Source organism: Semicossyphus pulcher, unplaced genomic scaffold (genome assembly GCF_022749685.1).
Source record: "Semicossyphus pulcher isolate SPU_LCO1_2020_fin unplaced genomic scaffold, fSemPul1.0.p SCAF_20, whole genome shotgun sequence".
NCBI classification, from domain to species: domain Eukaryota; kingdom Metazoa; phylum Chordata; class Actinopteri; order Labriformes; family Labridae; genus Semicossyphus; species Semicossyphus pulcher.
Genome location: NW_027211694.1, coordinates 2,660,947 through 2,679,015, shown reverse-complemented (window position 1 = coordinate 2,679,015; position 18,069 = coordinate 2,660,947). Strand labels below are relative to the sequence as shown.

The following is an 18,069-nucleotide window of genomic DNA, read 5'->3' as shown; positions in this document are numbered from 1 at the left end:
TGCCCTAATTATCTTTTGTCTCCTCTTCTCCTCCTCCTCCTCCCTTCTTTTTCTCCTCTTTGTCTCCTCTTTTCTCTCCTCTCCCTCTTTTCTTTAAACTATTCTTCCCTCCATCTCTCTAAATTATCCTCTTGTGTTTTCCTTCCCCTTTCTGCTCTTCTCTGGCCTTCCTTTTCTTTTGTCTGTCCTCTTTTGTCATCCCTCCTCTTTACTCCTCTTCTTCCTTTGTTTTTCTTTTCCTGTCCTCTTCCCTCATCTCCTTTTTTTTCCCGTCTTCTCCTCTTCCTCTTCCCTTCCTTTTCATCTCTTCCCCTCTCTCATTTTCACTTTTCTCTTCTCTACTTCCGCCTCTCGTTTATTCTTCTCTCCTTTACTCCACCTTTCTGTCAATTCATCTTCATCCCTTTTCCTCTCTTCTCCCCTTTAAATCCTCTTCTCTCCTCTTCTTTCTGTTCCTCCTCTCTTTTCTTTAACTCTCCTCCCCTGCCCTTTCACCTCTTCTCCTCTTCTCCTCTTCTCCTCTTGCATTTCCTCCCCTCTTCCCCCCCCTCCAGGGCTGCTCGTCTCCCATCGTGGTGAAGTTCGCCGACACGCAGAAGGACAAGGAGCAGCGGCGTCTGCAGCAGCAGCTGGCGCAGCAGATGCAGCAGCTGAACAGCGCCACCACCTGGGGGAGCCTGACGGGCCTGGGGGGCCTCACCCCGCAGTATCTGGCTGTAAGGAGAGCCGCCGCGTCGCCCACCTCCACCATCACCTCCTCCACCCCTTACTGCAGCCCCATGGCCAACGCCGCCGCAGTCAGTGCCCCAACCGAAAACACAAACCTTTAAAAATCCCTCTCACTGGCCTCCTCCTCCTCCTCCTCCTCCTCCTCCTCCTCCTTCCTCCTGTTCTATAACTCCTCCTCAGCCCTGACATTGTTCCTCTGCTCCTTCCTCCTCCTGGGACTGTAGCGCAGCAGGAAATGAGGTCTCTGAACGAGGTCTGAGGCCGCCAGGAGCCAAAGATCTGTGTTCAATATTTAAAAGATGTTACGCAAGACAAACACGAGGATGCAGCCTACTTCCTGTTTGTTTCGTTTTTCAGAATAAGAGTCTTATTTTAAAATTTAGGACACATTTCTTTATTGACTGCAAAATAATTTACTTGAATTATCAATGGGATGCTTTTTTATCCCGATAGTGAGGACGTGTTTTTATGAGCATAACCCGTAAAGCAGCAGATGAGATACAAGAAGAACTTTTAGTGCCAGATTTCTCCACAATTACAGAACAAAATACAAAATAACAACTCAAATATACGTAAAATATAAAGTGTATGTGGCTTAAATGCAAAGAGACAGTGCCTCATAGAGTAACAACAGGACAGTAGTACATCAGATATTCACAAAATAGAGCTGAGTAGGAAGTTGTGATGGAGGTGACATCGTTCCTGTTCAGGGTCGCGGGGGCCCAGCTGGACAGTTTTTTCTTCTAAGAACGTTCTGAGAATGTGACGTGCGATGTTCTGGTAACGTTTTGGTTCCCAGAATGTTCCTTTTAATAGCAGGAGAACGTTCTCTGAGAACATGTTCAGAAAGCTGCAGTGAGAATGTTTAGATCACATTTCAGGAACGTTAGTTAGGCCAAACTAACATCCAGAGAAGATCCTCAGCATGTTCTACCTTTGTTTTTATGTCACATTGAGCGAATGTTTTATAAAAGGCGTTCTGACGTCCCAGGCCTCAAAACATCCTGAAAACATCTTCACAAAGTTGGTGTTAAAATGTTAAAGTTTTAACGTTACAAGAAGTTTATTTGAAATGATAAACATCCTCAAAACATTCTTTGAATATTAGATTAAAACGTTTTCTTTAAAACGTAATTAGAACTTGTAGCTAATTTTAGCCGATGTTATGGGAACGTTCCCCGCTAGCTGGGGGCTGGTGCCTATCCCAGAGGCGGGGTTACACCTGAACAGGTTGCCTGTCAATCACAGGGCTGACACATAGAGACAGACAACCTAACGAGCATGTGTTTGGATTGTGGGAGGAAGCCGGAGTACCCGGGGGGAACCCATGCATGCACGGGGAGAGAATGAAAACCCACTACGTCTGAGCCGGGATTCGAACCAGGAACCTTACATTGCAGCCCTTAAAAATCTTGCATTTTGCAGGGGGTTATTTTTCATGCTCTTGTTACCTAAAGCATGACATCATGGTTTTGTTAAGGCAACTCAAAGCACAAAGTTAACCCTATGAAAACAGATGTTGTTTGCGTCATCCTCTTTGAACTGCTCTAAAATAAAAACCATAACAAGGTTACAAAACTCACAATAATAATAAGCCATTGTAGGCTTCTATTTCTACAGCAGATTAATTAAACGCCTTTAAACTCGCACATTAAAACGACGAGGTGTTGCTTCGTCAGCGTCCTCTGCTGTCTGCCTTATCCTGCAAATACTAAAACCATGCACTGTGTCATTTTGAAACTCTTGTTTTGTTATTCTTTGACAAAGTTCTGCTTCTTCTCCAGATAAATAAATCATTTCAAAAAACTCTGTTAGATGTCACAAGAAAACTGGGATGTTTTCTCCGCTCATGAAAAATGCATCTTTAAGTAATAATTGAGCGTGAGGCCGACTTTTACAGCAATTGTTGCGATATATTAAGTAATTGCGGGACTTTAATGTGGGATTAAACAGAAGAGAGATGTGTCAGGGGACCGCTCGGGCCCCTGGGAGTCCACTGATCCCCAATTTAATAAATCCTGCTGTAGAGGCTCGACTGCTCGGCATCTGAGAGCCTCATCGCTTGATTTGTTTGATTGGAGGATTTGTGGGTTGTTCAGAAACCTCATTTTCCTGCTTCATCTCTGCAGTCCTCTGCTTCTTTAAAGGCTCACATTCAGGGCTGTAACACACGCTCTTCCCTCTGTGAACTCACACCCAGACTGCCCTGAAAACAAGCCTGCGATTCTTAATTTGTTTCATCCTAACTGCAATTAGCACCTGTCTCATTAAGGAGGGAAACAAGCTCAGACTAACATCCCTCCTTTACTGGATATTGATTTTATTTTGTGAGATAAAAAAAGTGTTTGAATGTGTTGAATCCTCGCTCCTCTGAAAGCTCCATTCTGGAAGCTGAACAAAATCTCTCCCACAATAGAAACAAGATGTTAATTTGCTGTTAATTCAAGTCTTTGACGGATGAGTTTTTGACAGCATCAGTATTCCACTTTTGTTTTGGAATCTAATTAGTCGGCTGGATTAGAGCTTTCATGCTCAACTTGTCTGGAAGAATCGTGCTGGAATACAAACAGCGCGCGCGCTTAGAGGAGAGATCAAACTATATTAGCAGCTCATTTACTCATCGAGCGCTCAGGCAAAAACCACAATGCTAACGCGCTCATTACGTAGCACTGAATAGACATGTTTTAAGCTGTTTGAATCCACCCTGCTCACTTTGTTTCTCCCTCTCCTCCTCCTCCTCCTCTCTCCCTGTTTCTTTCCATCAGTTGCTTCAGCAGGCAACCTCCTCCGGTAACCTCGGAGCCTTCAGCGGGATCCAGCAGATGGCCGGTGAGTCAAAAATCAGTTGCTAAACTCCCCCTGAAACCACCGTGCACGATGGCAGTGGACTCTTTGTTGCGCCCTCTCTGTTATTTTCCTTCACAGACTTCTAAAAGAGGAACCAAAGAGCATAGCAGATGAACTCGCGTGGTGCAGTAAAGAGAGCTCTTTGCCCCGAAGATTTATTAACTGTTGCTAAGAATTGTCTTGATCTTTTAATGAGGCCAGACAAGAGTTGTGCCCTGGGCGTGTAGCGGTAGCACCGAGGCTTTGCAGGGATGGATGAATCACAGAAAGGAGGGAAGAGAAAAAAGAAAAGAAAGGAAGGAGTGGAGAATGTTGTTGAAAGTGGGCTCCTTAGGTGGAGATGTTGCTCTGCAGGATGGCGCCATCTACTGCTCTCTAACTGCTGAGGGTCTCTGCCATGCACCATCTGCGCCTCCATGTTTCCTTTCAAGAGCGTCTGCAGGTTCAAGGCTGATTTAAAGGCGTCCGCTCAAAGTGTTCCTACCACTGACGGGCTCAGATTGTGTCTAACAACGCTCCAGAAAGGATCCCTGCAGAGATGAACCCTCTTGTTCAAGAGGAAGATGCTTTTTTTAAACCAGGAAGCAGCTGCTCGTTCAGCGAGTTCACAGCAACCAAACTCCATTGAATAAATCAGTCATTCTAACTTGCAGAAGACAGGAGAGGCTGGCCTGCTTCTGCTTTGACCTGAAGTTTGTTTGTATTGCTGGGTGATTAATTATATTTTAAAATGACCCAACACAACTCAGAAAGACAACAAACACCTACCTGATGGAGGCAGAGGTAGATCAGCAACTCCTGTTTTCCACTTGTTAAATTGTTGTTTTTGTCAATGGAGTTTGGTGGCTTTGAAGAGAACGATGTTACAGCTGTTTCTCTTTTAAAAATAAGGATTTTACCTTCACAAAAACATTCTGTAAATCTCTTTAATGATGTGAGAAACTTTGAAAAGTAATCTGAGCTTGTCAGAAACAAGAACTTTTAGTGGACGTTCTTTGAGCGGTTGCATTTGTCCCTGAAGGTTTGCATTGCAGCCATTAGAGCCAGCACACAGCTGAAGCAATCTACTGAAGCTACTTCAAAAGTTTATGTATCATTCTGACCCCAAAATAAGAGAATATACGACCTTAAAATCCCATTATTTTTGCTTCAGAAATGGTAAAAGCCAATTTAAAGGGAAAAGAATAGATTAGGCCTATTTTGCAGTGAATGTATGAAGTAAAAGTTTTCAAACTCTGAATGGGTTGAATAAGAAACACAAGGAAATAGGAAATAAAGCGATGAGGGACAATCCGAGTCTCTTAAGTAAAGCTGACGCAATAAAAAATGCATATTGTATTAACCCAGTTCCTTATTAATCTAAGCTTTGAGCGAGCCAGGGAGCCGCCTATTAAATGCTGAACAAGATAAAATCTCTGTCTTTAAGAAATATAATTTTTAGGGCTTTAAATTTAGGTTATTTAAGACTTTGAGGGACTCGTGGATACTCGCTCTCATCATCTCTCACTCCTCTTCTTTTCATCACTTTTCTTTTTTATTTTAAGCCTCTTTTTTTTGCAGATTCTCTCGCACTTCCACCCTCTCCATCGCACTTTCTACATCTCACCTTTTACGCCTCCCCGCAGCCTTCGCACTCTTCTCTTTTCTACCCTCCGTCTCTTTTCTTTTTCTTCTCCTTCTTCACTTCTGTGAGTTTTTTTTAGGAAGGTGTCAGCTCATGATTTTGCACTTTGTAGTCAGGCGACGCGGGGAAACAGGGTAAAGAAATCAGCAGGAGACAATGGCAGATTGTGAGCGTGATGGGAGTTTTTAAAGTGGCGATTCTTGTCTTGTGTCCTCAAGTTTTCTGTCTTTTTCCCTCGAGTTACGACGCCTTGCAATTTCCCTGTGGCTGATTTAAATTTCTGCACACTCTGCTGTCGAGCCGCGACACACATTTCCCTTCACAAACACACACTCGCGCGGATAAATAGGCTCTGGGATTTGGAACCACGAGCGAGTGACGGTGTCTGAATCTGGAGATCTGTTGGTCCTCCATCTGCGAAGGGAGAGAGAGAGAGGGAGAGGGAGAGCGAGCGAGCATTAGTGATTGGCAGGAGATGTGACACAGCTGAATGACATCTGGTCCCAGTCTTTAACACGACGAGCTGCAGAGCTGAGAGGCTTCAATTACACCAATGAGCATTCAATTAGACGCAGCCAACGCCAGCCTGGTGCAGCCCGGCGCTGCCATACACGCCACACACACACACACACATATGTACTCACACACTCATGTACCATCTGCACAGCCCGGATACTCCGACTCTGATGTTGGAAGTAGATCGTATTTGTCTCAAACTGTCTCTCTTTCTCTCCGTGCGGCTTCATCTCGACTTTATTCCCCTCTAACCCGGTTATTTTTATCTCCCGCCTGCTCCTCTTCTCCCTCTAACTGTCGGGAATATGTTCAATGAGCGAGATAACCTTTGACAAATGCAAGAAAGAAATTGGTGTAGGAGAGGAAGAAGAGGTAGAAGAGAGAGAGAGACAAAGAAGAAAAGGAAGGAGGCTGTAAAAATAGACAAGAAAAGGAGGTGAGGAAACATAGTAGAGGACGGAGATGAAGGAGGAAAGAATGTAAAGTAAGAAAGTTGAGAATTGGAAGGAAGGACAGTAAAAGGAATTACAGAATAAAAGAGAAGAAAGGAGGAGGATTAAAAGGGAAGTTGAGACATGAGGAAGGGGAAAGGAAATAGAAAGGATAGAAAAGAGGAGACAATACATGAAAGGGAAAGCAGAGAAGGAAAGGAAACGGTTTGAGGAGGAAGAATAAAGATAGAAAAGACGAGGAATAAGAGAAAATGGAAGGGGAAAGAAGGAATGAAAGTGGTATTAAAGGGCAGAAAAAGAAGAGCAGAAGGAATGGAGGAGGGGAAGACAACTAGCAGGGCAGGACATGGAAATAAAGGAAGAAATGGAGGAAGGAAAAGGGAAGAGGCAAGAAAGAAATACGGTAATAGGAAGAGCAGGGATGAGGAGAGAAAGGAAGAAAAAACAACTTGAAAATGATGAAAGAAAAAAAGAAATTGATGGAGAGAAAGAGTAAGAAAAGAGAGCACAAAAAAGCATGAATGAGACAGAAAGGATCGGAGAAAAAAAGGGAAATGAAAGGCTGGAAGAATAGAAAAGGGCGGCCAAGGTAAGACGAAGGATGTGGCTGCAACACAAAGGCACTACAATGTCTTTACGCTGTAAACACGCTGAAGTGGCATTGCATAAAACGAGCGTGTAGTTCCGAGTCTCTGTGGTCTCACCAGTCTTTTTCCAAACTCGGCCGAGGGGACAAGGGCAGCGAAATAAAACTCTCCTTTATATTCTAATAAAGAGGCACGAAGAAGAGCTCTTATAAACAGCCTTCTTCTCCCCTGCAGTGTGCATCGTTCTCTGCATCAACCAGCAGCTCTCAGACGGCTTCGCGCGTGTGAGGCCTTTTTACCTTAAAGAAAACACACTATCGGATAAAGAGATACTGAATTTCAATCACTTTAATGCTTTAATTCAGATATTTTTAAACCTGGGCCCCATTTTTTATACATATTGGGGTTTAAATGACTTAAAGGTAGCGAATGTTTTGGAATTGCTCCAGTAGATTGCGTCAGCCTGCAGCCCTGAAACAGGCTTTAACAGCTGCAACGTAATCTTTCAGTCCAGTCCAGATATGATCTTGCTTTTCTGCTGACAGGCTCGGATTATTATTCTAAGTGTCTGGCAACATGACAGACAGGATCCCGACAGAGATAGACCTTTTTTTAGAGAGTTAGATCCATTTTTAGGAAGCAGAAACAGCCTCTAGATCGTTCTCTTCAAAGCAACCAAACTCCATTGACAAAAACAGCAATTTTACCTTGCAGAACACGGAAGTTGCTGGCCTACCTCTGCCTTGATCAGTTTGTTTGTGTTGTTTTGCGACTTCTGGGTTGTAAAGGGTTAGCTCTGATCCAACACAACACAAACTAACTCATTTATAGAGGCAGAGGTAGACGAGGAACTCCCGTGTTCTGCGAGGTTAAATCGCTGCTTTTTTAAATGGAGTCTGGTGGCTTAGAAGAAGGCCATGCAACAGCTGTTACTGGTTTCAAAATGAACGTAGTCTTTAAATAAAAAAGGGTTTTCTTTGTCAGGATCATTTCTTTAATATTGTCAAACATTTTTTTGTATATATTAGTCATTAAGAGCCCAAAATATGTTTAAATATATTTTTCCACTTACACACACTTCACATGCCACGACAATCTTGAAAGAAAGAGCACTGGCTCTGGCCTTTATATTTCTTTTTGCTTCTATTTTTAATGAACCAATCAGAGCTGTGAATCCCAGTGATGAATCCAGCCATCTGTTATCATTGGCTGCGTTCAGTTTGTCTGGGTGAAGGATTTCTCTGTTTGGATGTCACAACCTCGAACCATTCACCACGGGGTCGAATAAGACGGATCTTCTTCTTCATGGTGTCTTCTTGTTCGTGTGTGTCTACTTGTATGTGTGTGTGTTTTTGAGTGTGTGAGTGTGTGTGTATTTCCATGGTACTGTATATACATCCAGACTGTATATACGACACATACACCTCACATTGACAGTGTCCACCCTTTAAACCTAACAAGCTCATGAGTCAGAGGAAACTGCTGCGTGGTAAGAACAACTGATTCTGTTTGCTTTATAAGGATTGCTGCTTCAACACACACACACACACACACACACACACACATATTCATGGAGTGAGGTGAAAGGTGGAGCTGTACTCACAGACGGTGTTTTATAGCCTTTGCTTCACCATCATTCGGGTGTTGGCATGTAGTCATTAATTATGCTTAAGTACAGGCCCGTATGCTAATCTTAGCGAGCAGATTAACAATGAGGAGAGTTCAGCCTGCAGGAGTCCTGAACCACACTCAGTTTAATATTCAGTGAAAAGCTAAAAGCCTCAATCATTTGCCGGTGTGATTAGAGCCTGACTGATATCGACAGGAAGCTGATGTCTGCTTATTACAGAAATATATCAGTGTAACGTGAATGTGTTACAACCTTTTTTCAAGCCCTTATCCTCCTTCACTGGAGTGTAAAAATCTTTATTGTAGTTTAATTTGTGTTATATTGCAATTATTAAGCTTTTTATTAAAGCAGAAATAACTGTGTCATCGCTCTTTAAACGCCACCAGACTCCATTGACATAAACAGTCATTTTACCTCGCAGAACTTAGAGTTACTGGTCTACTATCACCTTACATGGTTAGTTTGTTTTAGTTATTGTGTGACAATGGTGTTTTTAATGGTGAGTTCTGAACCAGCACAAAATGTGTTTAAAGCATAAATACCCAAGACAACAACCGATTGAAGCACCCATAGATCAGCAACTCCCTTCTCCCTCTGTGAGGTAGAATTCCTGTTTTTTTTGAATGGAGTCTGGTGGCTTTGAAGAGAGCAAGGGAACGGCCGTTTTCGGTCCAAAAAAAGCATCTTGCTCAAAGGTGTGTCTTTACTGTCATGCCATCAGTAAAAGTAAAATACCTTTGTTACAACAAAATGTAAGTTTTTTTTCATTTAAGTAAGAGTTTCCATTAAAGGATCATTTCCATTCGTTATATAGACTGTAGGATGTTGAAAATGGTACCTAAAGGCACCTTTATCCATCCTTTTTATCCTCCTTAAACATCTTAATCGTAGTTTAATTTGTGTTATATTCCAATTATTACGCTTTTTATTAAACCAGAAATAACCATTACCATTATTAATACATTACTCTTCACGCCACCAAACTCCATTGACAAAAACAGTCATTTTACCTCGCAGAACCAACAGGAGTTGCTGCTCTACCGTTACCTTAAGGGTTAGTTTGTTTCTACTGATGTGTGACTTTGGTGTTTTTAACGATGAGTCCTGAACCAACACAGTATTTGTTTAAAGTGTAATTACCCAAGACAATAACCAATAGAAGCACCTGTAGACCTGCAACTCCCTTTTCCCTCTGTGAGGTAAAATTACTGTTTTTTTTAATGGAGTCTGGTGGCTTTGAAGAGAGCAAGGTTAACGGACATTTTTGGTCCAAAAAAAGCATCTTACTCCTTTACATAACGGTCTATCTTTAGTGGGATGTTGTCATCAGTAAAAGTAAAATACCTTAGAAAATTTTGTTTCATTTAATTTTGAAAACATGGTCTCTTAAAGTGCCTGTAAGGGCCAGAAAAGAGGAGAGAAATGCTGGTAAGAAATCGGGAATTGGGAACCATTGGAAAGCTTTTGTAAAATGTTGCTTTCATTGATCATTAGAAAATAAATGACCCTTAAATAGCAAGAGTTTCCATTACGGGATCATTTCCATCTGTTAAATCTAAGAGCATGTCGAAAAGGCGCCTAAAGGCACCCTTGTACTTTCTTACATTTCAATATCGGCCACTAAGTCCCATATGAGTCTGGCTCTAATCATGATTTTTATTGACCAATTAGATGTCCGTTTTTATGAGCACAACTGAGCTGAGCAAAGACAGAGCTGTCTTCAAATCGAAGTCCTATAATTGGCAGAGAAAGATGAGATAACTAGTCGGCTTTCTGCTGTATTTTCTGCGTCTTCTCCACTGAGCTTTCCTCTTAGACAGAAAAATATAGGTTTTACTAAATCACTGAGATTATTTCTGCCTCCAGAGCGGCTCTGCCTCAGAGAAATGCACCAAACCTAAACACTTCAACAGCTGCTTTTACTGATTTAAACACATGTGGGACTTATTAGCGAGATCAGCTGCTGTAGTGTTTGCCTTCACACACTGCAGACTCTTCACAGATACACTGCAGTTGTCCAAAGATAGCGCAGAGAAGAAGTACATTACAGCACATCCACACACTCCTCTGTTGTTCTTGTTCAACTCCGGACAGCAGGCAGCTAACTCGTGTTCAGTACTGTCCTCCCGGTCCAGCCAGGCGACCGAGCCTCGCCTCAGCCTCGCTCCCCAGGTTTGACACCACCCTCTCTGGCTCCTCTCTCCAGGTATGAGTGCTCTGCAGTTGCAGAACCTGGCCACTTTAGCAGCGGCGGCGGCGGCGGCCCAAAACTCAGCCAGTCCCTCCACCGCAAACCCCCTGTCCTCCAGCGCCGCCTCCCTGGGAGCGTTGGCCAGCCCAGGTAACACCGCAGCCACTCAGGCCGGGGGGGTCCGACGCCGGGGGGAGGGGGGCCAACGCCTGCCTACGTCCTCCGCTCTGCACCGTTCCCATTACCAGTGTTGTCGCCCCCATGACCCCGGCACTTCACCTCCGCCATCACTGAAACCATCAACCAATCATCGTTGCCGAAACATGACCATCTCCATTGTTCAGACTCTCTCTGGCACGTCGCCATGGTGTGTGTATCCACCGTCTCCACTTTAAGACCTCCATCTCAAACACAAAAACCATGCTGTGTTGTTGATGCGCTGCCTTCCTGCGCTACACTGTCTTTGAACACCTCACGTGTCTTTGAACACCTCACGTCCCCGCCATGCCATCCCGTGATACACGCACTGTATATGTGTGCGCGTGTGCATGTATGTGTGTTTCGTGCTTACATGTTTCGTCAGGTACAGATCTGTGTTTTGTCGTTGTGTTTTATTCGGAGTGTTTGTGCTTAATCTCAGCAGCTCTAGAGACCAACGTAGAAGCTTTAGACAGTGTTGTTTCAGGGTGTGTCTGCACCTGTAAGTGTATGTTGGTGTCTGTGTTGATGACTCGGGGTGGTCACAGGGGAAGTCCAGTATTTCTCAACCTGGACCCTATGTTAATACTTTGGGAATGATGGCAACACAAAGTTTTGGATTTCTTCAAGTAGACTGCTTCAGCCTGCAACTGCAAGATAGGCTGTAATAGCTGCAATCTTTCAGAGTCAAAGTCGGACCATGATTTTTTTTTTTTTTTTACCGCTGACATGATCAGATTGTTATTAAACTGTCTAACAATATATTTTGAATGATCTCTGAAGATATTGACCTTTTTGTCAAAGAGTAAGATCCTTTTTTTTTAACCGGAAACAGCCGTTACATCATTCGCTTCAAACCCACCAAACTCCATTGACAAAAATGGTACTGCGTGTAGCACATGGGAGTTGCTGGTCTACCCCGACACTGATTGGTTAGTTGGTTTGTGTTACTGTGTCTTTAAACGGCTTGTTCCGCTACAACACAATTTTTGCCCATAGCAAACTAACACAAAAAAACCTGAATCAATTGAGGCATTGGTAGACAAGCGACTCCCATGTTCTGAAAGGTTAAATTACTGTTTTATTCAGTGGAGTCTGGTGGCTTTAAAGTGAGCAGTGAAACCGTTATTTCTGGGTTAAGTGTTTAACAATATATTTTGAATGATCCCTGAATTCTGATCCTTTTTTTTAATCCAAAAATGGACGTTACATCATTCGCTTCAAACCCACCAAACTCCATTGACAAAAATGGTACTTTTAGCGTGCAGAACACAGGAGTGGCTGGTCTACTCCGACACTGATTGGTTAGTTTGTTTGTGTTATTGTGGTTTTAAATGGCTAATTCAGCGACAACACAGTTTTTGTCCATCGCAAACTAACACAAAAAACCCTGAACCAATTGAGGAAACTCCCATGTTCTGCGAGGTAAAATGACTGTTTTTGTAAATGGAGTCTGGTGGCTTTAAAGGGAGCAATGAAACCGTTGTTTCTGGGTTAAAAAAAGGATCTTACTCTCAAACAAAAAGGTCTATCTTTGTTTTAATCCTCCCTGTAATGTTGTCAGACACTTAGAATAACAATCTGAGCCTTTAAAAAAAAGCACTTTAAGTTGACGGTGGTACTTTGTCTCGTGGGTGAAGCCATCTAGTGGAGCAATTCCAAAACGTTTTCTTACCTATGAGTCATTTAGATCACAAAGTATGTAAAAACAGGGCCCGGTTTAAAGAATACAGGATTTCCCCTTTAAGGACTAGGAGGTCGATGTCTGAACTCGGCTCAGGTTAAATATTGCACTCTTTTTTTCCCTCATTCTCTCCCTCCTCCTCCTCTTCCTCCTCTCCTTGTGTTCCTTCTCGTTGCCCTCGTCTTTTCCTGCTGCCCTCCTTTTGACAAGCTCCCTGTTTCTGCTCCATCATCCCCCCCTTTCATGTCGGCTCGGCCTCGCTCCAGCAGCCGTGGTTTTTTTTGCTGTCTTCTTTTGGAGCGCGCTCCCAACAGAGCATGAATATGAAAAGCTACCCCTCATCTCACCACCCCCCCCTCTACGTTAACACTCACACCGCTTCCATCTCACTTCCTGCTTCCACCGAGCCGACTCGCACTTGTCTCGTCTCTCTTCCTCTCCTCGCTAATTCTCTCCTCACTTTTCACCTTTTCTTATTCCTGCCTCTCTCTTTCTTCCTCTCTCTTTCTGACTCTGAATGTCAGTCCAACCTTGAATAGCACGCACTCAGGTGGAGCTACTCAGTGTGAATGAGTGGCGCGATACTGCATGTGTCAATGAAACTGAAAACGTCACTGTAGTTTGATAAATATAGACAGTTCTGCATGGAGACAGGCCAGCGCTTTTTTGTTTGTGCAGCGACACAATGCTCCCTTTATTGCACCATTTCTGAAAACGTAAACAGCCGCGATCCCGCTTTGTTGGCGTCGCTTTGAGGAGATCAAGGGTAAAAAAAAAAATAGACTCAATCTGTCTTTTAAGGTTGTGAGCTTTGTGCACCATCTCACCACCACCTCACCACCACTTAGCTCACACCGCTGTGTGTCCAGGTGTATGTGTGCGTGAGTTTGTGTCCACTGTGTCGACTCGTGTGTTGTTTCTGTGTCTGTGACGATTTACAGCCAAAAAAGTCATTAAAATATTCAACAGAATTGAAAAGAGAAGTCTCTTCTGATTGTTGCCTCGCCTCTCTGTACATGTGTGTGCTTCTTTTTATGGTCCTTGTGTTTCTTTAACGCAATTACAGCATCACCTTGAAAGCTCTGATTTACCAGCTTTTGTGAACGTCTCCTGACAGCTTTCTCCTTCCAAACCATAGAAGTGTTTTCATCTCTGTGTAATTATATACATGGGGTTAATATGTTTGTAGGGTCAAGGTGCTGCAACATGTTTTAATTAAAGGTGCTACTTGTAATATTTTATAAACATAAGCATGAAACAAACTGTGGAGGAAACTGTTTTCCTCATGACCACGCTTCCCTTGAACTCCACTGAGCTTTACGTGAAGGAGATGTTCCTAGTGTTCTCTGCTCACCCGGGCTCTACTTACACTCGTGAAGAGGCTCCGACAGCGGCCTCCCAGCCTTCGTCTTTATCATCAGAAAGCTGACAGGAAGAGAGGTGTCCGTTTCCTGTAAATCTCTTTAACAAGTCTGACCGGACGAATCCAAGAAAGTAGGAAACATTCGGGGCCACGGCTGCAGCATAGTTCATGCATTTTAATAACAAGTTCGTTCTTTAATCTGCAACTGGATTTAGCTCCACTTTGCACACAAAAAAAGGTAGTCTTTAAATCTTTGCACCCAATTATGCAACTCAAAACATCCTAAATACACTTGCTCCTTGCACTTTAAACCCTGCGCTGCAGACTGTTTACATAGGTCCCTTTTACTAAACAACTTTCACAAGTTTCAGCAAAATCTTTGGCAGCGTGACCTCCTTCTAAAAGGGTAAAAATGCAGGCAGGCAGCCAGTTTTCCGAGCCGTGCTTCCAGTTGGTTGCAGCCCTTAGTTTATGACAATTAGCTGATATGAATTTGTACAAGTAGCACCTTCCTGTAAAGCTGTACGAGTTTAAGATGTGTTAAATAAAAAGCCTTCACCTCGATTCGAGGAACCTCAAAGTGAGCTAAATGCATGTATAACACGTCTGCTCCTTTCTCTCTTCATCTTGTTCTCCCCCTCCCCTCCCCTCCCTCTCCCTCTCTCTTCCCCCCCAGCAGCGGGCACCACAGCCAGCTCCAACGCTGGCGCCATGAACTCTCTGACCTCTCTGGGCACCCTGCAGGGCCTGGCAGGCGCCACTGTGGGCCTGAACAACATTAATGCACTAGCAGGTAGCATCAACAGTGAGTATTCACCCTGCCATCAGCCACTCCACCTCCACCCACACCTCCACCTTACGCTCCATCCACACCCAGCGGCATCATCTCCGACACAGCCTGTGAGTCGATGCAGAGAGACGCACAGCCGGCAAACAAGGCATGATTAGAGTTTGACATTTGCTTCTAAAAGTCTCCATTAAAACCTTTAAAACACAAGCTTTTTTTCTTTAAAATGATATATTAGATATCAAACTCTAATGTTATCAGCTGTACAGGATTTCCACTTTGCGTAGAGTTAAGATAAAGTATTTAATTTGACATTAATCTATTGATTTTTGAAGATTTGAATCAATTACCCTGTTTGAGTCTGTTCTTACAAACAAGTAAAGATGGAATAAGAAGAGGCGGATCAACGAGCGCTAAAACAGAATGAATATCTGAAGAACAAACTGCCCTTCAGAGTTCGTTTCCTCCTGTCGTCTCTCTGCGTCTCAGTAAATAAACTGTCTTCACTCTTTTAATTACGGCAAACTCATCCAATCATCTGGCCGCGCACATTTCATCCATCCATTCCTCCACTCATCCCTCCATCCGCTTCCTGGTTGTGTCCGGGTTATGCTTGCTGTAAGAGTGCTGCGGTGTCGTCCTGGCAGAGCTGGCGTGCTGCTGTCACCTCACACGACCGTCCCTGTTGTTGTTGTTGTTGTTGTTTCACATTGTGTCGTTGTGTCGATGTGTTGTCTGTCGTATAGAAAAGGGGGTTCAGAATTAAACAGCTGCACAGCTGGAAGAAGATAAAAACCTTTTGTAATTTTTGCAGTTGCGTTGCCAGTTTTGCAGACATTTACTACCTTTTAAATTTGATAACTTCATGACAAAAGTAAACAATTCTTCTGTCCTGCAAAAACAAACACAATTTCTCTCACAATGCAAACAACATGTTGCAACATTTATTCAAAAATAAAAAGATTTATATGCAAAATTTGACTGTTTTTACTGCAGACAGATACTACTTTGGATATTTGAAAGCAAGAAAATACATGTTTTTGAGTTTTTAGTATATTTTCATTCACAAAATACAAATTATTGCAGTTTTCTGAACAAACAGATCTCATATGTGATCTTCCACATGAACAAAAATTCAGGATTTAAAAATCTTTATGCAACAACAAACTAAAATTATTTTCATTTAAAATGTTCATTTAATTCACATTAGTTATGCCAATTATATACTGAATTTGAATTTGCATGCAGAAAAATTGCTAGATTTTTTAAAAATTGTAAAGTTTTCATGCCAAAAATTAGAAAAGTCCACATTTGCATGCCATAACTTGAAAAAATAGTTGTATAATAAAAGATATTTTCAGGCTGCTGCTTTATTAAAAGAGCTTTTGCATTTATAGTCTAAAAAAGGAACTCTGTCGTCAGGATTGACCTGTAAGTATAGCTCACTGCAGTGCACACACACACATGTTTCTATCTGCACAGCCTGCGTCGCCGCTCTCTGCGTCGCGTGTCCTGCCTGTGACCTCTGGGGAGCCGGGCTGGGATCTTAATCAGCGCTGTTATTACAGCACAGATCCTGTACCGGCGGCCTCTTCCACCACATTATTCTCCTCTGACCTTTCCCCGCTCCTCGGCTGGAGTAGCTGTATCCTCCGTGTGAATCATACACGCGTCAGGTGCAGAAACACACACACACACGCGCAAGCTCGTCTTCTCAATGAAATGGGTCGTTTCAGTTTTGCATCCCATTTTTTCCCCAGCAAACCCTTCTCCCCTCGCTGCGCCCCCTCCTCTTCATCACCTCCCTCACCGCCACCGCCACCACCCGCGCAGACCGCCCTCATTTAAACACATCTAGGCCTTAATTGAATTGCAAAGGTCACCAGTGCAATTATTCCTGAATAAATGAGTGACCTATAATCCCGAGCTCTGCGGTGATAATTTATTTCACTGTGTCTGACGGTGAGGCGACAGGACGCCGAGCCAATGTCAGACCCCCTCAGACAAGTTGCCCTCCGCCGTGATATTAAGCCGTTACAAGCAGCTAATGAGTGTTACTGCTGCGTTCCTTCACTTTTAAACCAGACTCCCCTCTGCTGTCCCCCTCCCTCCTCGCTCCACGTGTCTGCCTTCGCCCCAAAGTGAGACGTCACCGGCTGGAAAAGCACATCAGCTCGCTGTTGATGTTTAACTTAGCTGTTTCCTGACAACATGAGGGAGATGTGAGAGAGGACACAGACTCAGGCAGCCTTTCAGAGATGTATGTTACACTAAAGACTAAACGTGGGCCCTGAATTACTATCCACGCCCCCGTTAGTGTGTTACAAAGTCTGTTTTCATGTCTTCATTCTGCTGTTTTTCACTGTGTCTTTGTGTCACGTAGACATGATCGTGTTCTCAGTGTGTTTCTGTGTGTGTGCATGCATCGCTGCGTGCCTCTGATCCGGAGGCCTTCATGTGTGCAGCTCTGGCTGTCATCAGCGACACTCATACTGTACTTCACTGCGTGTAAACTAAAACTGTGTTTGTCCTGTGGTCTGACGTGTTAGCCGTCATGTTCTGTGCGTGGACACAGTATTGATGTGTTTATGTGTGTGTAATGTGTCGTGTGTAACTTACAGTTCAGTCCATGTGTGTGTTTGCTGTCCGTGTGACGTGTGTGTGTATGTGTGGTAAAAACACAACCTTCAGTGGGAGCGCTAATGAGTAAGTGCACTCTTCTTTCTTTATTGTTGGGTTTTATGTAAAGTTGCTCAAATGCTCTCAGGTATGGCGGCTCTAAACGGAGGCCTGGGCGGCGCAGGGCTAACCAACGGGACGGCGGGCACCATGGACGCGCTGACGCAGGCTTACTCAGGGATCCAGCAGTACGCCGCCGCAGCGCTGCCCACCCTCTACAGCCAGTCTCTGCTGCAGCAGCAAGGGGCTGCTGGCAGCCAGAAAGAGGGTCAGTAAGCCCCGGGGGGTTTCACACAAAGATTCAGTGTCTCAGCTGAAACCTGCAAAGATTATCACGATACAGCTATGAGTTTGGAGCTATGAATGAGCCACTTACGGTCGAGTGTGTACCTTGGACAGTCAGTGCAGACAGTTAATATAAAATCAAAGAAAGGGACAGGAAAATTGTGTTTCCTGCAAAAATAAATACATTTTTAAAAATAACAGATCCTAAAATGCTTCTTGAGAGAAAACAATAAAAAAGTTAGCTGCTTACTGAGTAGAAGAAATGCTAATCCCCTGGGTGCTTTTGGTGCATTTGTGTGATTTTGTTTTAAATATTCAAAATGAACACATGAAGTCACGGATTTGTCTTCCTGAAAATAACAAGGTCTGCATATCTGATGCACAAACTCAACATCACCTTTAAAACCTTTAAAATACGTTGACCATACTTTGTTTAATACCTGGAAAGGAGCCTTTTTGTGCCTGTTTGTCAGGTGTAACATTCACTGAACAGCTCC

General features: G+C 43.5%; 1 protein-coding gene across 13 annotated transcripts in view; it reads left to right on the top strand.

Annotated features, from left to right (window-relative positions):
- celf2 (cugbp, Elav-like family member 2) overlaps positions 1 to 18,069 on the top strand; it is a 226,730-nt gene that overhangs the window by 194,072 nt on the left and 14,589 nt on the right. For 2 of the 13 annotated variants that reach the window (XM_069670734.1, XM_069670737.1), the window contains exons 7-10: positions 555 to 716; positions 3,495 to 3,558; positions 14,501 to 14,626; positions 17,376 to 17,555. In XM_069670734.1, the coding sequence (XP_069526835.1) occupies positions 555 to 716; positions 3,495 to 3,558; positions 14,501 to 14,626; positions 17,376 to 17,555 (532 nt within the window). Of the gene's footprint in view, positions 1 to 554; positions 798 to 3,494; positions 3,559 to 10,591; positions 10,727 to 14,497; positions 14,627 to 17,357; positions 17,556 to 18,069 lie in introns of all 13 variants that reach the window. The other 11 variants (XM_069670725.1, XM_069670727.1, XM_069670726.1 and 8 more) reach the window with 11 other exon arrangements.